General features: G+C 39.4%; 1 protein-coding gene and 1 long non-coding RNA gene across 2 annotated transcripts; one reads left to right on the plus strand and one right to left on the minus strand.

Moving 5' to 3' along the window:
* The first annotated feature begins 7,422 nt into the window (after positions 1-7,422).
* Positions 7,423-9,079, plus strand: LOC128470794 (uncharacterized). Its single transcript, XR_008346062.1, has 2 exons — positions 7,423-7,465; positions 8,898-9,079. It is a non-coding gene; the product is annotated as an uncharacterized LOC128470794 (long non-coding RNA).
* LOC128470770 (potassium-transporting ATPase alpha chain 2-like) lies at positions 7,924-17,876 on the minus strand. Its single transcript, XM_053452695.1, has 23 exons — positions 17,458-17,876; positions 17,028-17,156; positions 16,587-16,646; positions 16,156-16,359; positions 15,733-15,846; positions 15,508-15,642; positions 15,218-15,335; positions 14,843-15,111; positions 14,418-14,616; positions 13,935-14,044; positions 13,680-13,814; positions 13,270-13,462; positions 13,000-13,175; positions 12,519-12,655; positions 12,206-12,356; positions 11,818-11,986; positions 11,392-11,546; positions 10,873-10,996; positions 10,574-10,719; positions 10,139-10,272; positions 9,505-9,606; positions 8,968-9,059; positions 7,924-8,167 (listed from the first exon to the last, which is right to left on the minus strand). The coding sequence occupies exons 1-23, from the start codon at positions 17,467-17,469 to the stop codon at positions 8,139-8,141; spliced, it is 3,093 nt and encodes a 1,030-aa protein (XP_053308670.1). The 5' UTR covers positions 17,470-17,876; the 3' UTR covers positions 7,924-8,138.
* Positions 17,877-26,745: the final 8,869 nt, after the last annotated feature.

Below are 26,745 nucleotides of genomic sequence, written 5' to 3' on the forward strand. Positions count from 1 at the left end.
CACCTCCCTGACAAGTCATGGTTTCCATAAGGATCGTTATTAGAACCTTGAGTGACCAACATGAAGAAGTCACTGTGACGGAATCTTTGATTTGTAAAGAGTTAATTAGTGGGCTAACTGCCCATTGACAAGGTAAGCTTTGTGAGTAAAACCTCCATTTGTCAAGTCGAAAGCAATACCAGTGATTAGTATTGATTTTGACTTGATGAATAGGAATTTCACTCTCAAAGCTCATACCGTGGATGGAACGTTGGTCCCACCGCTTTCAGACAGCGTTACCTCTTCACATCCCAACCTCCAAAGAGGACACCTTTGTTTAGAGGTCATGGGACGCCAAAGGCGGTATATATTCTAAGCTCTATAGTCTAGATCACAAAGTCACTTGTTTCCCAAGAAAATATTCATTTTAATAATCAAATACCCAAGAGGTCTTCAAGAGCTCTGGTTCTTTCAGGAGGTCATGATGGTTCTCAGTTGGTCTTGAGAACAGCAGTCTCTGGAACAGCTCTGTCTTCCCGTTCTTTCGCTTTTAGGATAGACTTTCTTATACCAGATCATAGGTAAAAAATCGAAATCATATTAAATATTAATCTCCCCGTCTCTTGAGGATACAAACGCAGTCCGTATCTGATACAAGGTTTCCCACTCATCATTAAATGCCACAAGAGGCATTATCAGCCCACAAACATAACATTTATTAAGCGTATCAATAATTAATTCACACTCGAGGAGCTTTCGGAGTAAATACCGAAGGATGACGATAAAAAGAAAACATGAATAATGCAGGGAAATAAGTGGATTGTATTTTTGGCAAAGCACCATCAGTACATTAACAACGAGGATGAGATAAAGCGGGGAGGGAGAGAACGTCCCATGCTTTATGTTATGTCCGATCCAAGGACACTCGTCAAAATGAAAAACATTGAACTATGATTTCCACGAAACTAGGTCAGCTATCCGGACTGTGTGCTTGTGCTGAATTATGCAGAGCACAGGGGAGGACTGACAACATTCATCCCAGAGGACAATGCCAAGCCATTGTGGTCCAGTAATAGTTTAGTCTACAAAAACTAAAAAAGACTTAATGATTATACCGATCAATGATTAATCACTGATTAATGATGTAACCAAACACATACACCTGCAGGGATCACATAAAAAAAGACTATAAAGGAGCATAAAAAGGATCCTGCCTGGTATCTTGGTCACACCCTAGTGACTATTTCGGGTACTGCATGCACGAAAATAAATTGTTGGCCAAAAATCTTCTATATAAGCCCCAAGCGTAGCGTAACACTACGGTTGGACTGGCAATGGTGCGGCGGCCCTGGCTCTTCATGCCTCCCAACTGTCCCGATTTGAGTGGGAGAGTCCCAATTTGGCCCTTCCATTCTGCTGTCCAGCCGAGGTCTACCTATGCCCTGCTTTTCATGTCCCCCAACGTTCTAAAGATGGAGCCTTGGGAGTTGGGATAAGCAGAATTTTAAAATGGAAAAAAAAATTCCTTAGAATTAGTGTTTTCTTTTCAACTTTTAAATTTTCCTTTAAAATGTTAATCACGTCGGTTAAAATTAGAATTTTTTTTTTATCATGCAAACATTTGCGTTCCCTTTAAAATGAAAGCGCAATCGTCGTGTTCTAATGCCGTTCGGATTCATTTCTTTTCTTTTAATATATTCCGTTGAAATTACCCTCTCAGATCCCATCTCACGCTGTTACTTCATCCCCTTTTCAACATTATATCCCCCCTCTTACAGGATCCCTGCACTTGTCAAGCACTCGAAAGCTGTAAGTTGCTATGGCCGCAGACTCTGAACAGGTTGCTTAGCAACAAGAAAGTCCTCCCAGACGTCTGATCAAAAAAAGTGACATTTTTTTCCGCATTGGAGGGCTTATCTGTGACAATAGTTATGGAAGGAGTAAGGGGGCAAACAGTTCAAAGGGTAGGAAGGTACGAAGGCAAATGCATTTTAATATAAAACCAACGCGGACGATTTACATATGGCGCACCGCTAAAGCATGGCCAGTAAGCCGTGCCTCGGCATCGAAGATAAATTGTTATAAACATGTGCAGGTTGGGGCAAATTCCATAGAATCCCCGCTCAGAGTCTTCCTTTTTATCTCTAGGACGTAGGTGCGTCGTTATTTATGGAGCGCCAACAGATTTATTGGACAGTGTACAGTATAATAAACAGGGAGGGCGCAGCGAGTGATGTCGTACAATATGTAAAGTAGATTTAGATTGGGGCACAATAGGTATGAATATATTCCAAAAAAAAGGCCCCTGCCCCGTAGAGCTTACAGTCTATGCAGCAGTAGGGAGTGGGCAGACATACAGATGGGTTAGGTGGGGTTGTAAGAGCGATACCTCGGGGGTCTGGCTTTTAGACTATTCTTCTTTGCTTTGTTGATGGTCCCGAGGTGCATCCACAAGACTACTAAGGCTACTTACCTGGGGTAATAGTACAGTAAGGGGCCACCACCAGCATGAAGACCCTGCGTTGTGACTGTAGCCCATAGTCTAAATACATAGTGTCTCACATCCAGGTGAGTGTGACTTAACGCTCTGCTCCACCCCAAATTTGTCCATAAATCTCCAGTTTTCTCCACTTTTCCATGCATACTCAATGCCCTGTTAGGGTAAGCATGATAAGATGATGGCTGAATGGGAAATAAGCCAACATTGAGATTGTTGCTAGCTACGCGTATTTAAAACTGTAGTCATTGGGTTCCTAATTTTAGGGCATTACCTAGGGCCTGATGACATCATAAGACATGTTTGGTTCTAGGTCCTGTGATGCCCTCATACCCAGCAGACAGAAGAGAAGGGGCATCAGATGGAAATAATATAGAAAGCCTATACAGAGAGAAGATTTTATTCTGTGAGTAAAAAAATAACTGGCGTTACTACTGGTCAGGGTGTGAGAAAGGGGGAAACGAGGCGGCGTGTGTGTGAATTAAACTTGCCGACCTGGATGTGTAATGTGGATAATATTTTGGTTTCTCAGGAAGCCTGTGTTCCCATCACAGCTCATCTGGTGTCCGGTCGTCTAAAGTACAAAATAATAGGTTCTCAGAGGTGTATAAAAAAACAATGATAAGATAATAATAATAATATATTTGCAATTTTATTTTATTATTTTGTTCTCTATAGTTTTTTTGTATTATAATTATGATTAAAGGGGCAGTTTAATGTCTCTCTCCACTTCACCAATGAAGAATTTGGTGAATACTTAAAAATGTCTGGGGGAAATCAGTTACTTAACTTAGGGAGAAGCTGCAGCTCCTCTGCCTCCTCTGTGGTCCAATCAATTCTCACCACTGATTGGTTGCTCCCATTGAAAATATCGGGAGGGCTCTCTGTGCATGCGTACTGGGGGCTTGTTGACTGAACTGATAAGTACATGCCATGGCAACTAGTGGGGAACGGGGCAAATACATCTGGGGGAGATTCATGTTTTTGGGGGGCACCATGCAGTGTCCCTTTAAGACACGACTCTAATGAACACCGTTGGAGTTGAAAGCAAGCGGTTTAGATGACCTGGGTGGTAGTTCTGGAAGGAAAGCGTTTACTCTTATGACATTTTAACCATAAAACAGACCCCAGGGTTTATCATTCCGCATATTTGGCCGGGTAAATGTTTACGTTTCACGCAAACTTAACAAAGCTTTTTTTACGTTAACATGGCAGATAAATGGGCAGCGTTTCAAACACCCCCAGCTGTACGGGGGGGGGTCTGTTGAGAGCGTCTGAACTTACCTGACGTTGTAATTGTAGTAATAGTTTGGTTTCCATGGATTCTTTACAGCTCGCAATCCTAAACTGGACACATTTTTAAAATTATTCCTGGAGGGGCAAAAAAACCCAGATATAAGTAATTTAGATGTGTTTTTTAATCGTGTTTCAATTATATATAATTAGATACTTAGGTAATCTAATTTTTCATGGCTCTATTGCTTACCAAGGAGCTGAATCAGTGGGACAGAACTGCACCTTAACACACTAAGACTCCCAAGCAAGACTCTCTGTGCGCCAGGTGGGGTGCACAGTGGCGGTCTAAGCAATATTTGTCCATATAGTGTGACTCTTTCTTTATTTATGCATTTATTGGTCATTATTCTAGCAGCGTCCCAGGAATCTGAATGCCGTTTATGTTATTTAGGCTGTGCTCCCCTTTCTGTACATTATCATGTAAATAATAACCCTAAGCACACACCCAACCATTTCTTTTCTTTTTTTTGGAGTATAAGGTGTGTCCGTAATTTATTAACATGCCTGAAATATCCATCATGCCTACCCCTCCTATATCCCATGGTCCGTGTGACACTGCAGGGTCCCTTTAATGACACTTCATACCCTCTTCTAGAACATCAACTTTTGTCAGTCCGGTGACAGTGACCCCTCCTTTAGAAGATAACCGGTTTTGTTAAGGATAAAGTTTCATGTATAATACAAAGGAACCAAAATGCACAGCTCATCAAATTTCTTTTTTCATCAGTCTGTAATGGTTGGAATTTTAGGGTGAGTGTGCTTGCTTTGAGGTTTGTACAGGTGTTTCTTTGTTTTTACTATTGTTTAGTTCCCTTTGAGACCGGTTTCGAACCACTTAAGACAGCGATGACTCACCAGGTAAGATCGGAGGACACCACGGGTTATTATTTAAATTATGTTAAGGTCAGCTCTTTCTGTATGTTTTTTGTATATTAGCTATTTGTATGAGTTATCGGAGCCCCGATCTACTAGACAAACACCCTGACGATAGAACGGCTCAGTCTTAATCGCCCAGTTGGACTCCCTAACTAATTTTAGTCTATGGAGGAACGGACTTCATTAGCATTGCCATAAAGCATCAGCTCAGTGTGGTGTTTGAGCCGGGAAAGTCACCCAAAATATCACATGACTGACAGCAATGGCCGCCTCCAGGTCTGCAGATAAAGGGGGTTTATTGGAGCAATTTTTTTTTCCATGGGAACGTTGGAATTCTAAATCATTTGTGCCAGAGAAGTCCCGGTTTATAAAGGTCAGGCACATCAGTGGTTCAGTTACTAAATAGCACTAATCATTTTTTCCCAATACTTTGAAAGCTTGGAATTCCGAGAATTCCGAATCCTTAACCAGTGGACTGCCAGAGGACGGAGCAGCCGAATGCTTTTCCTCATTGCATTCCTGCGGGATTCGAGTGATTAATGCGCCCAGGACGCGCATTTCATCCGCATCAGAAATCGCCATCCCTCCAGAGAACGACCACGGGTCAACCGGAAGACACGCCGGATTTATTAGCGATTACTTTCAAAACAATATGAGACCCTTCCATTTTTCGAATGACATTTGGACGCCTCGGCGACATTGGCGACATTGTTTTATGGCTTCGCTAAAAACGAGTAATTATTTTCAGAACGGAGACAACGATGTCTTAATTAAAAAAAAGAAACTATTTAAAAATATTTCTTAATAATTCATGTGGCACTTAATGGTCTTGGAATGAATTACGATTACCGCCTATTTATCTTCTAAATGATCGGAAAATGTCTACAAAGAATGCACAAGGCTAGATTGGTGGGTATCAGGGGAGACTGACATCGGGAATTCTCTTTACCCTTCGGCTTTGATTGATGGATCGTCGGATCGTCCACTTTCCATAATTAATTATTAGGCTTTGTCTGCTAGGAGGACATATTAATATTCCTCTGACAGTGGACCTAAGAACCATTCGCCTCCTGCATCTCCTCTCACAAAAAGGAGCTTCGAGGAGGGCTCTATTACCCCAAATTTATAGGCTGAAATTAACCGGTTATGGGATGGACTAGGGCAGTAAAAATAGCCCTGGTACATTAAGGCCAGCAAGTGATAGAAACACTCTTACACCTTTGACGCATGGCCATCAGGAACGAGGCGATGGTGACACACTATGGGACTGGATCTACCTTACGTTGGGCTTGTGCCCAGTTTGCCTGATGGAAAGCCTGGATCTGGGGCTAGCTGTGAGTCCGTGGTGAACGTGGAGCAGAGGAATAACTTCAACGTTTCAAGCGGCCACCGCGGGACACCACTGATTTCACAGCTCTTTGGACCAGTAGTGGAGGATCTCCCCATGATCAGCCCATGATGGGACAACGGTGGAGCTACCTGCCACCGCGGGCAACTTTCGCTCCTGGAGTCATAGTTTGAAGCCATCGAGCATTCTGATAAACTTTATCCTCTGGGAGACAAGGGGGGTTTCGTGGAATATAACCGAGGATTCTGCCACGTTGATGGCCTTTAGTGAGTCTACAGAACCTCTACTGTCTCTAGTTTTAGTCAGCTCAATATTGAAGGACCGTATTCGGCAGCTGATAGATAAACATCAAAAGAATGGATATTACTGAACAGCGATTCATGTAGTAGTTAACATTTTGCTACTACGTAGCGTTCTGAGCTCTTCGGAGGACTGTAAGCCCCACAAACGGATGACCATCCCCGGCTCTATTGCTGCCTTAGACTACAGTCCAGGAAAAGCCACTCGTTAACTCCAGTTTGTGGCTGCTCGTTAAATCTTTCCCGTGGGGGGACTTTAGATTACGTTGTGTTTTTCTTTCTGATTAGACATTGCCCCAGAGTCGCTACGCAGAACAGGACTCGTTAGTTTCCACTGGATTGTGCGTAGGACTCCAGTGAGGGATATAATACTAATACAGTCTGGGTGGTCCTGGAGTAAAAAAAATAAAATAAAACCAAATGTTTACAGGTTCCGGGGCTGGGAGAAATGCTGACGTCAACTACCTAGAGGTTTAGCTGAGTGGCCCCTTCATGTCCTCCTCCTAGAATGTGTACGGGGTAATCTGCCAAATCCCAACCTATGCATTAACCCCTTCCCCTGCCCCTCTTGTGTTCAGCTACCCGCTACCTGGGCCCATGTGGTATACTCACCGCTAGCCAGCCCCAGCGACAATCCGACAGTTCTGGGGGTCAGATGACTGCCGATTATTATTATTATATTATTATATAAAAAAAATATTTGTAATCGAGGAGACGAAAATAGCCTTGGTATTAAATTTAGAAACCTTTTAACTCTTTAGCTGTCACTTTAAATGGGACTGCTCATTTCTGAGTGTCCAAAACTGCTCCTTGCACTTTAAAGCTACTTAAGACACTTTATCCATAATCTGTAGTATGCATGTGTATGTGTGTGTATATTTTTGTTTGTCTTGTAGCCTAGTTTCTCATATTAAAATGGATTGGCGGCTTTACAGGAGCAGTAATGGTTAATCGTACGTAAAGTTCCACTTGATGGTACTGAATCTGTGGCTGTCTACTGTTCGCTGGTTTACCAGTAAGGATCAGAGCTGTTGTTCTCTCGCACTGATGAGATCTAACAAGATTGAAACAGATGTATGTTGGTGGAACTCTCCGGCTCATACAGTTCCAGCTGTGTGCCATGTATAAATTAACAGACATATGCAAACGGGGGAGCCCGTGTAACAGCGGGTGAGGAATAAGAAGTAACATACCTCGTGAGTCCATTGGGTAAATATATACGTCACACACACACACACACATATATATATATATATATACATAGAATATATATACACACATATATATACACATATACATAGAATAAACATATTATGTTGGTGTCATTCTAAGTGGTAGTTCATTTAACACTGAATTGCCAAAGCTGAATAGCTGTTAATGAATTATTAGTCTCCTTTTAGTGCATAACCCAACAATTTTTGACAACCGGCGAACATGAGATAAATACATTAATACATAAAAAACATATGCTCACTGATATTGTACTCAATTGCACCATCTTGTGGCCATAATCAATATTACCACTCCAAACTCACAGCCTCTCACCACTCCATACACACAGCCTCTCACCGCTCCATACACACAGCCTCTCACATTGATACAAGATTCTGAAAGAGTTCAGAGTATCACCCGACGGATTTCAATTTATTGTAAGTTCCTATTATTCAGCTATTAAACAACATGCAATATTTTTTTTTCCATAAAAGTGCTTTTTTTTTTAATTACAGTTTTTAATTTACAATTATACAAAATATACATAAAGATGACCGTAGAGGCTTTTAAGTATTTTTTTTCTTTCGGGGAAAGTTTTCCAGCAGTTCAACCTCTTCGGTACAAACAGTCTTTAATAGTAAAGTTCTCTGTCCACCCAAGCTGCAAAAACACAAAAGTATTACGTGTTTATATTAGTAATTTATATTTATAATATATTATATATATAATAATATATATAAATTTATATTTATAATATATATATATATATGTAAGAATGTAGTTTATAAGAAAATTAAAAACTATATAAACTCATATCAAGGTTTGCAACTAACAAAAAATATGAAAAGAAAAATCTATCCATCTGGTATGAAAACATCATATGAAAACTGGCTTTTAAAAACTTTACACATATATCTATCTATTTATATATGTAAACTTGTAAAATATATATATATATATATATATGTAAACTTGTAAAAGAAAATGAAATTGCATATATTTATATATAAATGTATGTGTAAAAAATTAAATGTATGTATATGTGTGTGTATACAGTTGTTTACATAAATGTAAATAAGTTTACAAATATATATTTACATGTATGTGTGTATACAGTTGTTTACATATATGTAAATAAGTTTACAGATATATATTTATATTTACGTGTATGTATACAGTTGTTTACATATATGTAAATAAGTTTACAGATATATATTTATGTGTATGTATACAGTTATTTACATATATGTAAATAAGTTTACAGATATCTTTACATACATGTAAACATGTTTACATATACAGCTATATATATGTAGTTTAATTTTATTTTTTGTCACACCAGTGTATGCGTTTTTTTATTTTTATTCTGTGGCTCCGTAGCATCTTTAAGTTTTGTGATTTGGCTCTGTGGGGTATCATTCTTGCACATTGTTACTTTAGTACATTTACAAAAAACTTACAGCCAGGGAATTTTCGGATGAGAAGTTTCCTTAGTTCATCGTAGACCAGTACGAGGATGGTGTACTCTATGGTCACAAACCAGTACTCGACCCTGCAGGGGAAAAAAAAGAAGCCTCAGGATGGTGTAGGTTTTTAGTCCTGTGAGTATCAGGGTTTAAGGACTGAAATCGCGAAAAGGGGAGTTGAAGAAAATAGAAATTTAAAGAAGAAGAATTCTAGAAGAATGAGGTTAGTTTTTTTTCCCCTTCAAGAGTTTACGAAGATGTGGATAATGAGAGTACAAAAACCACAGTAAAAGGGTTTTTTGTATGGATTTCTATTGGTTTATGCGCTTACAACGCTCTTACAACGCTCTTACAACGCTCTTGTGCTCTATTGCCCCCTAGTGTTTAAATTGGGGATTGCACTGTATACATCTAGTAATGTGTAGACAGTCATAAGTATGTTGGCTAACATGTTGGGGTCCTTTTCATGACATTGATCCTTGTTTTCAGTCTCTAGTCACATAGTACCGAGATGCAGTATCAAATACTCACCTTAAGGGCATAAAATGTAGAGCTTCATCCATCCCGGGGCAATAACAAAGGAAAACACCGATAACAATTTGTGACAGCACCCCCAAGAAGATGATCTTATTTCTGCGTGGGAAGGAATAGAATTTTAAGCATGAAGATTATTGACTAAATGTGTAGGAAAAAGAAATAAAAACAACAAAAATATAATATATATATATTTGCATAATTAGCTAAAAGAAGGATAAAGGGAGCTGTTGCAATACTGATTATGGCCAGTAGGACAACGTTTCAACGCCTCCATTGTAATGATAGCCTTTATTATTATTATTATTATTATTATTTAGAACTACTCTTTCCTAAATACTTTTTAATGTTGGGATAATTATATGAAAATTAATGATAGTTCTATACATTGACAATACGTTCAAATTATGTGTTTACCTATACAGTGGTGGTTACTGGGTGACTCTATGCGCCCCCCCCCCCCAAAGAAAGTAAACACAATTTTCTTTCCTAAGTGCATATAATCCGAAGCTTTGATGCGGATACAGTAAAAATGATATGGTTTCCCACTTGCCGCCTTGCAATTATTGTATCTAGAAAAATTCTATATGTGAAAAAAATATGTGAAATATCTCCGCGGTGTGGCTGTTACCTGAAGAAATTACGGGTTAAGATCGTGTTCCTCCTCGTCTTACGGATCACAGTATTCATCATCTGGCAGCTGACGATGCCGATAAAGAAGGCAGTGTAACAGTACCACTCCTGGTATAACCGCTGGGTATATGTCTGGAGGGGACAGACAGGAGAGTCGGGTGTCTTTATTCATGGTTTACTCAAAGTGGTCACGGTCGTATAGTTGAGGAACAAATATTAGAGATGTAAGATGTGGAAATATATTGATAAATATACATTGGTACACATTGGGTGATAAAGGAGTGATAAGTAAGAAGGCTACTTTGAAGAACCCATGTCCACCAGACCATTTTAGAACATTCCGTCTACATGGTGACATCTTTCTTACACTGAACATCTTAGAACATCAGACACGAGTTTGGAAGCTTTGGATTTTTTTTGAAAGGTCCCTCACCCATTCCTGTCCATAACTGTCTTCCAGTTCCTGGATATTTTTGTCCTCCCAAGGAGCTCGGAGTCCTAACAAGGTTCCTGGAAGGAAGCCCTGTTGAGCCATGACGGTGAAGTAATTCATGAAGCCGGCAAAAGATTCTATGGCAGCTGTGGAGAGGCAAAGGGGTTATTTAGTGGTTACGGGGAGCAGATGTACATAGAAACTCTAGAGCGTCGTGACTGTCTAGTTAAGGGGGATGAGACTTGGTATCCAGGGACCCTTTTCAAGTATAACGCAAGTACAGATGGGTTGATCCTTACCTATGTTGAAATAAGAATACGCCAGCAACTGCTGATTCACCAGGCGGTCTTTCTTAGGATGGCGGGGTTTTCGAGTCATGATGTCATTCTCTGCTTTTTCATACGCCAAAGCGATGGAGGGGATCTAAATACAACGGGAGAGAATATAGAAAAACGCATTGGTTTTAGAAAAACAAAATGAGACGTAGTAATGGGAAGAAAGGTATAGGCCATGTTTACCATGGCTAAGGTTGAAAAAATGAATGATTGGCCTGTATTTATAAAAAAAAAAACCTGGAAAAAACATTTTTAGCTGCTTTCAATAAAATTGTGAGTTTGAAATAAAATTTGTTTGAAAAAATGGTCGTATCACCATAGCAACCAATGGGATAGTCCGATATAATGTTCTCAATGAGCAAATCAAGTTTTCGTATTTTCATTTGGAGACATGGTGTCCTTAAGACCTGTATGTTTTATGTATTTTATATACCTTTCCACCTAACCCTCCTATAACCCATGTGCCCTGCCATATGTACTTACAATATCAGTGCCCAGTTCTATGAAGAGGATAGTGATGGTGCCCAGGGGTAGGGGGCAGCTGATGATAACGTAGACCATAAAGGGGATCATTTCAGGGATGTTCTTGGTCACGGTGTATCCAATGGACTTCTTCAAGTTATCAAATATCAGGCGACCTGCATGGAAAACAACGAATATATTTAGGCAGTATTGGAGGTGATGGATCAAACAAGGCCACCATGGGGATAGAAATTGTTTGAAAAATTAGATTTTTTGTGTTATGATATGGAGTTTTGTATGTTGTGGTTATGGTGCTTTGTAGACTACGTTCAAGAATGTTGTTTTCTCTTGAAATATGTTTTTTTTAAATGGTAGAGTCCATGTGGTGGGAGGAAGATGCTCTTTGGGGGACATCTTGGAAATTCCCACCAGAAATAGACCACTCACCCTCTTCCACGCCTGTGACGATTGAGGCAAAGTTATCATCCAGCAAAATCATGTCCGCTGCGTGTTTGGCTGCGTCTGATCCAGCAATTCCCATGGCTACTCCAATATCAGCTTTCTTCAAGGCCGGAGAGTCATTGACTCCGTCTCCGGTGACAGCCACAATTGATCCCTACAGGGAAAAGGGGGACCCTGTGTAACTATAAGGCATTTTAATTTCAATAATAATATTATTTTCCCATTTTTCTTTTTTTGTCATAATAGTAGGAACCAAGAAAGGTGACCAGGAACACCCTACCCGAGATAACACTAGCCAAGCCCTACCCAATGGACCTCGTATTATGAGAAGATGGTAGCTCTTTATTGACCCCCTACTACCTCTTCTACTCACCAGCCTTTGGCATCCCTCAACAATCAGTAATTTCTGCTGCGGCGACGTCCTGGCGAACACTATTTCCAGATGATGTTGTAGGATATTGTCCAACTGATCCGAGGTCATGTCAGCGATCTCAGCACCATTCACCACAATGGCTTTTGCATCTCTGTGAAGAACAACAAATACATGGCAGAAAAAGAGGAGAAAATCGGTTGGGGTGGCAATATGTTCGGATTGACCCATTAACATCGCTTGGGACAAAGATTAGGAACAAAATCTTAGTAAAAGGAAGAGAGGAGAAAGGATTTGATAATTAAGAGGCACTAACCTGGGGTTGACACTTCCGATGGGAATCTTTAGTCTTTCTGCGATGTCTTCTACTGTTTCGCTTCCACTTGAAATGATTCCCACGCTCCGTGCAATTGCCTTTGCAGTAATCGGGTGGTCCCCAGTGACCATGATAATCTGCCAGAGACCATCATCACAAAATAAAAACATTGCCACACTGCTTGTAGCCCCCAATCTATGAGAGTCTTATCATTTACAGTATATTCTGGTTATTGATTATCATGGTTCCCTAATTTATATTTCCCAAACCTACATTATTTCGTGATATATTTGGAATTGGGCATTCTCGGGCAATCATTGAAGCACCACACCAGTGCCCTCTATTTAACTCCATGGTCAAGGGTTAGACCATGATTGTCACCTTGAGGATTATTCCTAGACCTGTATATTTAGGACGAAGTGGCTAGGATGTGTTTGGTTCATTAATCTTCTAGTATCACTGATGGCTTCTGGCGACTTACCTTGATGCCGGAGCTACGGCACTTCATGACTGCATCTGGAACACTGGAACGAGGTGGGTCAATCATGGAGATAAGCCCCACGAAGCACAACCCGCTCAGTGGAAAATTCAAGTTATCGACATCGAATGGGTAACCAGGCCCATAGGTGGAAGCAGGGAGCTGTAGCTGGCAGAAGCCTGTATGGAGAGAGAAGACAGTATACTGTGTCATGAGTGGGGTAATGCGAATACTGGATCAGTAGGAAAATAGCATTTGAAGATTAACTCTTACCCAAAACTCTCTCCCCAAGACTGCCTAGGCATAAGTAGGCTTTCTGAAAGTTATCCTTCATTTCGTCATCAAGAGGCCATTCTTGGCCCCCTATCATGATGGTGTCACATCGATCCAAAATCCTCTCTGGGGCTCCCTTCATCACCAGCAGATATCCATTCTTGGAGGAGTCTTCTGGCACATGGATGGAGACCTGGTGACGTTTGGGTCGGAATTAGAAGATTTAGAAGAACAAAGGATGTAAGCAAGGTCAGAAAGTCTTTGGAATGGAATCCAGCTCACGATAGGAAGATTGAAGAGGGTAGAAGTAGGTGGTGATTATTACGACACCATGGTCATTCGGCTGGAGAGGACATGGTATCTGTGGCACAGAGGGAATGAGGGAAGGGTAGCATTGAGATACCACTTACCTGGTATTTGTTGCTTGAATTGAATGGGATCTCTATGACTTTCTTGTTCCGTTGTCTCAGCTCCATAACGCCCCCCAAAAGCTGCTCTGTAAATTTTAATAGAGCTGCTTCTGAGGCATCTCCGTTGACTTGTCTCTGTAAAGATAGACACAGCAACCATTCAAAGACCTCCCAAGGAATTCCGACCCCTTAAAAAAGCCAAATAGTGAGCCAGATTGCGACTGTGTATGAAGATTATATATATATGTACTTTACCTTACTTATGGGGATTTCCTCCTGGTCTGAGCTGAATTCGGCACGGTTGCACAATGTAGCGATCATGACCAGTGACTGCCAGGTGGGGGAGCTCTGATCAAACAAGTCACCTAAAAAGCAAGAGACAATAGATTACGGGTCCCTGCGCCCTGTACGTACTACACCAGCATGTGCCGCCGTAGCGTGAACCAGTTAATGAAGAACCTGTCCGTCATAACCCTTCACAACAACACTAAACCGTATGCTCCTGAGCCCACTTAAATTAAACAAGGTTTTCAGGGCAGCGTGAGCAATTCTGCTTCCGTCCACTGAGGGAGAAGAGCTGACAAGCTACTGCTTGTAAGGGGCAAAAAAAGTATTCAATAGCTAAACAAAATGTGTTCTATATTCACAATTTAAGGAAATGTGCTGAATTTTTTTTGGTGTCCCATTTTATAGCGTAATCACACTGAGGTTCTTTAATACGCAGTCATGGGGTCTCACCTGTTTGATCTTCAGAGGTGTCTGCATTGTGAATGATGTTATCGAACCACATGTGCGCCACCGTCATGCGGTTCTGGGTTAGAGTGCCGGTCTTGTCGGAGCAGATGACCGAGGTAGATCCAAGAGTCTCCACAGCCTCCAAGTTCTTCACAAGACAGTTCTTCTTGGCCATGCGCTTGGCGGTGAGGGAGAGGCAGACCTACGGATGGAGGTACATGTCATGGCAGGAAGATATTGTCAATAACGCTTTCTTAAGGGACCAATCCCATTTCCATGAGACATGTGATGGTTAAAATGGGACACGGATGTATTACTGTCAAATATATGAAGCGATCAACCTTCTTGGAACATTTATGAACAGTTTCAAAAATAGTCACTGGGTGGGTGTTAAGGACGGACGCGGCAAAGATATGGCGGAAACTTACGGTGACGGTGGCCAACAATCCCTCGGGCACGTACGCCACTACAATGCCAATACAGAATATAATGGCATTAAGGGCAGTGTATCCCATAGAGATGGAGATGATGAAGAAGACAACTCCAACTCCCACCGCAAGGCCACTGATCATCTGTACAAAGTGTTCAATCTCCATGGCGATGGGTGTCTTTTGATCTCCGACTTGCGAGGCTAGCGATGCAATGCGTCCGATCACTGTTCGGTCTCCCGTGCTGATTACAATTCCGCAAGCGGCTCCTGGGATTGAAGATTAAAAAACGTTACAGTGAAGGCGTTCCTTATTAGTTAGAATGGTCAGCTATGGTCGCGCTATATTACCTTGGTGTTCTAGATTAAAACATACCTTCTAAGCACGTGGTGGAATAGAACCCCAGATTCTTGGTCTCCAAAGGATTCTCGTCGGTGCATTCTGTGGATCGAGGCTGTGGTTCCGACTCACCTGTCAGAGATGAGTTGTCCACCTGGATGGGATTGAATGGAATGCGTCACAATGTTACATTGCTTAATAATAATACTTATCGTTTAGGAATATCTTTCTTTTAAGTCTCCCTATTTTGGGAATAGACACTAGATTTGCCACTATGTGCCACTGGCAACCAAAGACCCAGCTGACCTTTCCCGTCTGTTCCTCACCTTGCAGCCTTGGATCTCAAAGAAACGTACGTCGGCAGGGATTTTGTCTCCCCCTTTAATGTATACAATGTCTCCGGTCACCAGCTTCTCCGCAATGACCTCAATGCGCTTCCCACCACGCAGAACCAGTGCTTGCTGTGGCACAACAGAAACAACAGTTACCTACAATCCTAGGATAAATATTCCTCATATCCTCTCCGTTTCCATGGCGGACGTTCCTCTTACCTGTGGGACCATGTTTTTGAAGCCGGCCATAATGTTTGTGCTTTTAGCTTCCTGATAATACGCGAAAAGGGCTGTCACCACCACAACCGCGATCAGGATGATTGCCAACCATAGCTGGAGACACGGAGAGATCCAGAGTTACAAGGCAGCAAAATCAGTATTCTGTACACTCAATATAACCATATAACTTCTATGTTGGTGCGATAAATGGTCTGAACTTCGACTAAAGACTAAAAATATCAAAGACAGAAGGTATTTAAAGGTAAATGTGGATAGACGGCCATTGGGTGATGCTTTGGGTTTTAAGTCTTAATACGGATGGTGTATTTGATACAATGTATGGACAATGGTCATATTCTCCAAAAGCGATCATTTGAAATGGGTAGAAGCTGAAAATGAATAGGGTAAATCGGTCTTTCTTACATTATCCTTCGACACGGTGGGATCCTGTCCAGCCTGAAGACCATAGGCAAGGAAGCACAATATCGACCCAATCCAGAAGACAATGGAAAAGCCCCCGGCCATCAGCTTCAGGAACTTTACGATTTCCGGAGTGCCCTTTGGAGGAGTCAGTTTGTTGAGTCCGTCGCGGTTAAGACGTTGCTGGGCATCCTCAGGACCCAGACCCTAAAGAGAAGTCATCATACAGAACGTCATAACCGACTTATATTCCCGCATTGAAAAACGTTAACAAACAACTCTGGGAGAACAGACAACGTATACCACATCGCGAACAACATGAATGATACTGAGAGTATGTGACAATGATACGTGTTGAGAAGTAGAACATTTAAGTAATAAATAGGGTGGAAGGTCATCGCCCTTATGAGGACAATTACATTATCTTGGCTTACCTTCGTAACATCCACCGTATATTTATTTTCCAGTTCCTGTATGGTTAAAGTATGGTCCCTCTGTAAGAAATGAATAGAACATTGACTTTCTTGGATACCTCGAGCTTCCCTTTCACATCTTTTCTTTTACTATCTCTGTAGATCCTGCCAAACAGGTTACCCTACCGGACGAATCCGGAAACTATTACTTATCATTATTCAGATCCTACCGGTATCAACACTGATACTGTATTCTGGAATGATGGTTTCTGCAACATTGTATCACACTGCCTTTTACTTGTTCCAACTCCTCTCCTAATTGTTACATTATTTCATTACTCATCTAAAACAGTATTGTCTAGCAGTCGCTCCTCGAATCTGTACTGATAAGTCAACCCCCGATGACATGTAGCCTTTGCCAGTTTGACCCTCGCCTTTGCCCGTTCCTCTCTGTTTACTTACAATCTCCAGTTCTTTTTTCAGGCTTTCCACTTTTTTCTCCGACTTTCTATTAAAAATGCTTTTCTTCTTTTTCTCTTCGGCTTTGGGTTTTTTCCCATCCATGCTGATGCTGTATATATCAGGAGGCTCCTGCCGGTTGGAAAGGTGCGGAGAAACGGTTTATATGAATAACAATGTCCAGAGATTAAGTTCTTTTGCAAGTTTTACAGAAGCCACAAAGGGAAACGTGAGCTTTTTGGTAACAAAAACCACCAGAGGGTACTTGCATCAGTCTACTGGACTCAGCTGTAAGCGTGAAGACCGATGGGATCTAGGGATACCACATTCTAAGCTCTAAAGGTTTATCCCCAGCCATGCAATAAAATGTACATGAAACCAATTGGTACTACAAGCAGACAGAATGCTATCAGATGTACGGTTTTCCCCTTACCTGTGGAGGCATTGTTATACTGCGGATGCTTCTATGAAAAGTCCAACCTCTGTAGGCAGCCGCTACAGCTCTCTTGTGGCAGCTGGACGGCGATAACACCGAGCGCAGGCAGACCAAGAAAATAGCAGTCTAAGAGCAGAAAAAGTGGAAAAAAAGACGGCTAAATGGGTAGAGCAGATGACACTCTATAGGAAGAGGAACATCGGGATAGAATATAGAGCCTTTGGAGACAAAACACATCAGGATATAATGTACTATTAGCACGGGGACAGAAAGTGGGACTCTATGAGAAGAGGCACAAGAAGGTAGGAGATGGAACTCTATGAGAAGAGGCACAAGAAGGTAGAGGATGGAAGTTTATGAGTAGAGGCACAAGAAGGTAGGAGATGGAAGTTTGTGAGCAGAGGCACAAGGAGGTAGGAGATGGAAGTTTGTGAGCAGAGGCACATCAGGACTAATCCTGCATGTGATTGCCAAAAGCTGCTGGACTCTATACAGCCACATCCAGTATATATATACATTACGCCACTCCCTCTGACTCCACCTACACCACAAGTATAGGATTTCTGTGCATCTGTGTGCTGGATTCACCAGGTTCCTTCCAGTTGAACCAGTGTCTACTTTTAACAACATCCAATCAAGCTATTAATTACTTTGTTGCACAGAAGGGAGATTCACGATTGTCTTCCTAGAGCAAGAGAAAATGATGAATAATCCATGTATCGGGTAAACACCTTGGTATACGTCTTTGTAGGACGGTTAAGACGTGCATAGTAGGCATTAATATATTTCTATATTTTTATATGCCTGATTTTATTATTCCTGCTAGGTTAGCATGAGTGTGTGGGCGAACCTTATGGTTTGCGTAGACAAACTGTGTCTCTGACACTCGCTAATAAAAATAGGAGAGCATTTGGGGTCGGTGGCCCCTCCAGCCTTGTGCCCGAGAAGTATCTCTACTTCTGCCGGCACAAACCTGTCTTCTCATATGGTCCGTGGTTTGCTAGGCAGGCAGGTTGGCTTCCGACAACGTAAAACATTTTAAGATAATTGCATGCAAAATAAAGAAGACAATGTTTCAATCCAGTGTTCCTCAAAATAGAGCCCACCGTTCCTAGCTGGATTTCAGACACCAAGGACCGGCACCAGCCTGAGCTGACCCCAGACGCGCCATACGTGAAGCCAGAAGGACAGTTAATGATGTCATCGATCAAAGCATTACGTGTGATGCGTGTGATGTACTCTGATCTCCGATAGGGTTCCAGCCAGTTCACGAGAAGAACATATTTTCCTTACTGGATAAATAATAATTTAGTCCATAAAACTTATACAACCCTTTACTTCTATCCTAAGACCATAATACAGGTGTGAAAGTGCTGAGACTCGAGTCTAACTTCCTCAGTGTTTCCAGGTATTTGTATAGATACTGGCTTAGAAGCGGTACAGATTGTACTACTTATTTCTGGTTTTCTATAAATGCTGATCAATTGCTTAGCAATCTCGCCTCCCGCCCTGGGGCGAAAGACACGAGACTGGTTGTTCTGGTGAAGCTCACAATAGAATCTTCAGCTGGCGAACGCCGGTTCTGGTTTTGTGTTGGCCAGTCAGAAGTATAATAAGAACAGCAAGTCATCGCTCCGCCGGTTGAACGTCAAAAGAAAGAGAAAAAAAAAGCCAGGAGAGTGATAGATGGCGAGAAGACAAGCAAATAGAAACACAAAGGCGAAGAATGGAGGAAAGACTAGGAGGACATAAGTACGAGAGCAAAACCGAAGATTAAATAGATTCTAGAAAAGACTATAATTCGTCACTATATTAATCAGACGTTTATAATAATAATAAAATAATCTATAAATATATTATTACATAATAGAAGATATATTTTGGGTGAAGGCCTTGTCAAAGCAAGTTCTGGAGAACTTCAGAAGGTCCTTAGAATTACAATTGGGTAAAAAGCCACAGTTTGCGAAAGTAAACGAGCCTCTGTCTATATACATTAACCCAATGATGTTAAAAGCTTAGAGTAAAATGATGTTATGATATGACACACGATGACGACAAAAGGTGCCAACATCGTTAAAGGAGACGGCAGGGGTCTTCTGGTAAATCGGGCAGAATTCTTCTCCATCTCAATAATAAAAATGTGAATTCAAAGATTTAGTCTCCATGTTCATAGTAGATTTCAATACAAATCCATATGGACTTTGGAAGGACTCCCAAAGGATGAAGCGTAGGTCCTCTATATGAAGATACGTAGATCTGCCGGCATGGGCCGACACCAGAGCCAAACGTGGAGATTCTGGCTCTGCCCATATAGTCTGCCTGGGGAGACGATCGAGTCCATCAATGAAAAGCAAGATATTTTAAGATGCAGGGACTTGTGTTATACAATAAAGCCCCTCGGTTAAGAATAAACGTTTTAAATATGGATCATTCATGGTCAAGAAACATTTAGGTTAAAAATGAAAACCGACACATTATACGTTTCTTTCGCAACATTCCGCAAAGGGTTGTCACACATATTCAGGGTGGAGCAATCAGTATTTATGTTCCATATCTACCCATTATATATGTCACAGCTCACTTATACCTTTCCTCCAGTAAACGTATGGTTGAGGTAGGTTTGCTTTATGCCTTCCAGTGGGAGAGACTCTAGCATGTTGCTGAAACCAGTGTAAGATCTGTGTGTTCTGGTACAATCTGGTGACATTCCTTGAAGAGGATGCTTGAAGAAAGATGAATACGGACATTCTAGCAAAGGCTGGTGAAAGGAGCTGGAACGGAGCAGCAGAGAGATCTTGAAATTCAGGCTTCTGTCCCTCCCTCCATTATTCTGTCATTCTAAATATACCTGTTACGCATCTAATTTCTACCTCAAAAATTGTTTTTTTTTGTGTGATTCCTGTACACGCCAGAACGTTCTGCTTCTATACCTATTTCAGTTCTTAGACCTCTTAGAGATTATTGAGGGTTAAAGAGCTCTGTGTTTCTCCTTCTCTGATATTTTTTCTGCTCATTCTTGGGTCTCTCTTAACCTCTTCGTCTTATTGGTTTTATATATCTGTTATTAGTGTGGAGCTGCGTACACCGTGACCTGGACTTGACCTGGGTATGTGACCCAAGATTTTATACTGAATTCGGCCAGCCTTCACCTACTCTACTTGTTCCAAACTTGTCATAGTTTGAAACAACCCATACCCCCCTTCATTATCTGAAGTCCCTGGTTGGGGACGGGTAGGAGAAGACCACTCAACGTGTTTTAAGTCTAGGTCTAGAAACGGACTAGAACAGCGGAAAGAGCAGAGGGCAGGAGGTCACGAGACTCCTCATAACCAATTTACATTCTGTTTGCTGCCAAGGTGGTACCAGGACAGACTTAGAAACCTAAATATGTAAACACTAGACGGGAGATGGGAGACCCGATAGTAAGTGGACGGTTTAAATTCCAAGAGATAATCATTTTCTGATAAAAAGATGGGTTCTGGGGCTCTGGTTTGGAACGTGGAAGACAGAGTGGTGATGTGATAAAATTCAAGTTACCGAAGGGGTAGACACCTGGAATAGACCACCAGAAGAAGATTGCCAAGACCCTGAAACGGAGCTGCAACACGGTGGGCAAGACCATACAGCGGTTTCACAGGACAGGTTCCACTCAGAACAGGCCTCACCATGGACGACCAAAGAAGTTGAGTGCACGCGCTCAGCGCAATATCCAGAGGTTGTCTCTGGGAAATAGACGTATGAGGGCTGCCAGCATTGCTGCAGAGGTTGAAGGAGTGGGGGGGTCAGCCTGTCAGTGCTCAGACCATACGCCGCACGCTGCATGAAATTAGTCTGCATGGCTGTTGTCCCATGTCGTCAAGCATGGTATTGGGAATGTCATGGTCTGGGCCTGCATGAGTGCTGCCGGCACTGAGGAGCTACAGTTCATCGAGGGAACCATGAATGCCAACATGTACTGTGACATACTGAAGCAGAGCATGATCCCCTCCCTTCGGAGACTGGGCCGCAAGGCAGTATTCCAACATGATAACGAATCCAAACACACCTCCAAGACGACCCCTGCCTTGCTAAAGAAGCTGAGGGTAAAGGTGATGGACTGGTCAAGCATGTCTCCAGACCTCAACCCTATCAATCATCTGTGGGGCATCCTCAAACGGAAGGTGGGGGAGCGCAAGGTCTCTGATATCCACCAGCTCCGTGATGTCATCGTGGAGGAGTGGAAGAGGACTCCGGTGGCAACCTGTGAAGCTCTGGTGAACTCCATGCCCAAGAGGGTTAAGGCAGTGCTGGAAAATAATGGTGACCACACAAAACATTGACACTTTGGGCCCTGTTTGGGCATTTCCACTTAGGGCTGTGCTCACTTCTGTTGCCGTGGTTTAGACATTAATGGCTGTGTGTTGAGTTATATTTGAGGGGACAGTAAAGTTACTCTGTTATACAGGCCGTACACTCACTGCTTTACATTGTAGCAGAGCGTCATTTCTTCAGTGTTATCACATGAAAAGATATAATAACATATTTACAAAAATGTGAGGGGTGTACTCACTTTTGTGAGATACTGTATATATAGGTGTTGAGATATTGCCAATAATGGGTTTCTATTTTTTGATTCATATATAAACAATGTGTGAATTGTTGACTTGGTTAGGAATGGACATTGTAGATGTACCCAAAGATATGTTTGCATGTATTGATGAGACGGGGAGTTCTCTGCTCCAGAACAGGTTATACGGAATAAAGAATTCCTAGTAGAGATTAAATACTAAGTTGTTGCAGAATAGACCAGTCCAGTTCAGAAAATCCTCGCTCAGGGAAGGAATCTTAAACCCCTAAAGGCTCAGAAATTCTATCCTGCGAGTAACTGTCAAATACAACGATGTCAAGCGTGTCCAACAACTTCAAAAGAATAGATAATGGTAACAAAGAACTTTTCTTTATCAACTGATGATGTCATACCTGGAAGAAGCAGAGTTTATTCTTCACGTCCCTATCAGTACATATAAGCGCTTTGGTGGTCTGGGAAGAAATCAAGACCTTTGGCTATATAACCTGTATCAACTACTAGTGCTTCGGAAGTAAGAAGGAGCTTCATCCAACTGGGGGAAAACTGTTCTGTTGGAAAATAAAAAGGTAATATTAAGATATTAATACTATGTATTGATAGAGGTGTTTTTATCTTTAAGGGAAACTTTTTGGTGCACGTTTGGGAACTCGGGAAGGTGTCTGGCATACAAGCAGCATTATATATATAATTGTGATGAGTAGCCTAAAAGGAATGGAAGGAGGTGTTACGTTACCGAGAGTGTGGTAGATAAGTGGAACAGCCTCACAGCAGAAGTAGTAGAGGCTAACACATATATTGGCTCCTTAATCTAAGACGAGACCAAGGATTTATTAGGGTTGGAGTCTTTACAGCAGTCCAGACAGGTATTATCTTATATAATATTATTATATTATTCATCTTCTATAAATCATTTTCTGTATATTTGGGGAAATAACATAATAGGTAGAAATGACTCGATTTTTGAAAGATACGTTGATAAAATTTTCACATGGAATATATAAATTATAGAAATATATTATATTTTATATGTTATACATATACACACATAATTATATATATATATATATATATATATATAAATCATATATTATATATATACTATATATAGTATATATATATATATAATATATATATTATATATATATATAATATATATATATATAATATATATACATTATATATATAATATATATATATATTATATATATATAATATATATTATATATATATATATATAATATATATTATATATATATATATAGTATATATATATATATATTATATATATATATAGTATATATATATATATATTATATATATATTATATATACTATATATTTAAATATATATACATATATATGTACAAATATATTATATTATATATATATATTTATTATATATGCTACATATATAATACTACTATTATATGCAGAAAACCTTAAAAGCCAGATTTGGGTGAGTCATTTGTGTTTTTTTTTTTTTTTTATGTGCAATAAAACCACGTTGCCAAGTTTGGTTAATTTTAGGGAGTATCTTGGCTTAAAGAACAGGGTACAGCAAAATCTCTCGAGGCAATGTACGAAGCAGCAGCAAACATCAATAATTCTATTAATTACTACATCATATCACATCGCGACGGACAATAAAATGATCCCGGGCAGGAAAATATACAGCTTTACACAGAATTCACAAAAAGGCACTTAAATACTTAATGGACTTTGTTATTTTTAAAAAGGATCGATTATAAATTAACGTATCATCCTGTTTGCCATTAAACGAAAATTCCCTAAACGAGTTTAGCTTCCTGTGATATATATTTTTATATATCGCTACCCGTTACCATCAAGATACCCTTCTTATTCCTGTCATTGGCTGAAAAATATTGTATTTTGTTTTATATATTATAATAATATTATATATCAATGATGACTCCTCCTTATTAATTATATAAGTATTAGTATTAATAATAGTATTTATTATTAGAATTATGAACTCCAATCTAATTCAATTCTTAAAGCAATTTTACATTTAAAAGGACATGTAGGGATTTTATAAATAAGAAGGATAATGAGTTTATTAAATGTAAATAAAATGTTTAATTTACAATTTATTGTAATTTTTTAAAAAATATCTCTTCTTTTGCACATTCTGTCTTGCATTTTAGCTAAAATGTAACATTTTTAATTTATTGCAATATTTTTTTTATTTTTTTTTTAAATCCCTTCTTTTGCTATTTTTTTTTATTTTTTCAGAAGAAGATATTAACATTCTAGTTATTTGGCAAAAGGCCCTTTCTGGCAGCACTCTATGTAAAGCCATAATAATCCATGCGCGGCTCATAGAGACAAAAAGACATCAACCGATCAATAAGCGTCCATGTCAATAAATGTTTTTATTTTTATAGCACCGTCAGTCTGCAGCCTTACATTTGCCATTTATATGGATCCATAAAGTTGCTTTTATCTCACCTTGAAAAATCAGATATAAACCCTTCATGACCAGGCCTAGCAAGGCTATTTTCTATCCCAAAGACCTTTTTTTTAAAAAAATTTATTTTGAAATGTATACTGTTTGTTTGTTGAACCATAATTTGCCATTTTGCAAATGTACTCTTATTGATTGTTATTTACTTTACTGAAATGTACTTTTTTTTTGTTATTTATAATATATATATATATTTATTGTTATTATTTTTAATATATATTTATTATTGTTATTAGTATTTTATATATATATATATATATATATATACACACACAAGGCTATTTTGTATCCCAAAGACCTTTTTTTTTAATTTATTTTTAAATGTATACTATTTATTTGTTGAGCCATAATTTGCCTTTACTCTTTTTACTCATTTACTCTTCCTGCATCAAATGTTATTTTACTCATGACAGGTAAGGTTATTTTTTCCAATATATATATATATATATATTTATATTTATTATTTTTTATAATACCGGTATATATATATTATTTATAATAATATTAATTATAATTATTTATAATATATATATATATATATATATATATATTGTTATTTATAATATATATTTATTTTTATAATATATATATATATATATATATTGTTATTATTATTTATAATATATATTTATTATTGCTATTATTATTTATAATCTATCTAAATATATATATATATATATATATATATATATAATTTATTCTGAAAAAAAATAACATAAAAATTGGGATAGGCTGACGTTCCAAGCTTGTGTGTATGAATGAACCTGCCCACATCTTAGGACCCTGATAAGCTCAACGCACAAAGCGGCGATGCTTCCCCCAGTACCTCGACATGGAGATATCTAGACCGAGGCCATCAGCCAGGTCCTCACTGAACCTAAAGGGGATTTCATTTTAGAAATCTTGGCTGGGGGGGAAAAAATACTTACAATAGTACATTTGCAGAGATCCAAGAGTCCGAGACTCACCCCAGAACTTTGGGATCCAGATAGTTGGGGTTGAGGAAACTCATGAAAGTCCTCCTAAATTTGATCATTCATCAAGACATTGAGGCTCAATAAAGGGAAAGGTTAAAGCCACGCGACATCGTGATGGAACCCTGGGTGACTTTCAGGACATCGATTCTCCGACGTTCTGCAAATCACTTTAACTGATTCTGTTTTCCTAATTTTACTAAAAGCTTTCTAATTTTAGAACCATTAAAATCTTCATTTTTTTATTATTATTTTTCTGTATATAGAAACCCAAGTTTTATTTATTTGTTCATTGGAAAATGTCTCCAGGAACCTCCGCTCCCCTCCCTTTATTAATTGCAGCTCCTCCGTGCTTCTGATGCCAACATATCATTTAAAAGCAATCTGATAGTGAACCGGGTCAGAAAGTGGAATTGCAGGAGCTCCTTCCTCTCAGAGTTCCTGGGTTCACATGAAATAATTATTATGTTAATGGATTTCACCACTGAAGTATGCGTTACTCAAACATAATTTGTTAATAACTGCCGCTGGCTCGTATTTAAGGAAAATGTCGGTCACTGGAAACTATGTGCCTAAAATGTGAACCTCCCATGGATCATCCAAACAAATATTTATCATCAAAATGCGGTCCACCGGGTAGTGCATTTATAATACGTCAGCCAAGAACTGGTCATCCGCAGCAAAATGGGTCACCGGTTAATAGATGGATAGAAAAAGTTTTAAAAGTTTTTTGGAGCCCCCATTTCTATTGGACCCCGTCAGAGGATGGAAGGGAGAGATCTATGAGTATTTCAAAGACTTATCATACTGTTATATCAGTGTGTTATTAACAAAGACATAATATAATATATATAAAAAATAATATATAAAAAAAATATAAAATAATATATTATATTATTTATAATATATTTATAAATATTATTATTATTATTATTATTATTATTATTGCTACTATGAATAATAGTAATAACAATAAAAAACAAAAATAATAATAATAATAATGATGATAATAATAATAATAATGATGATAATAATAATAATAATGATAATAATAAATAATGATGATAATAATAATAATAATAATAATAATAATAATAATACATTGTCTTCCTATTTGGTCATAATGATATTCATTGTTTGCCACTGGACCCCTACATTTTATTGTCCTGAAGCAGCCACTTACCCCATAACATCTGCGCTCAATTATTTATGAGCAGAAATCCCTTATTTACTAAAAAACAAAAAAAATAACTTGTGTAA

Source organism: Spea bombifrons, chromosome 12 (genome assembly GCF_027358695.1).
Source record: "Spea bombifrons isolate aSpeBom1 chromosome 12, aSpeBom1.2.pri, whole genome shotgun sequence".
NCBI classification, from domain to species: Eukaryota; Metazoa; Chordata; class Amphibia; order Anura; family Pelobatidae; genus Spea; species Spea bombifrons.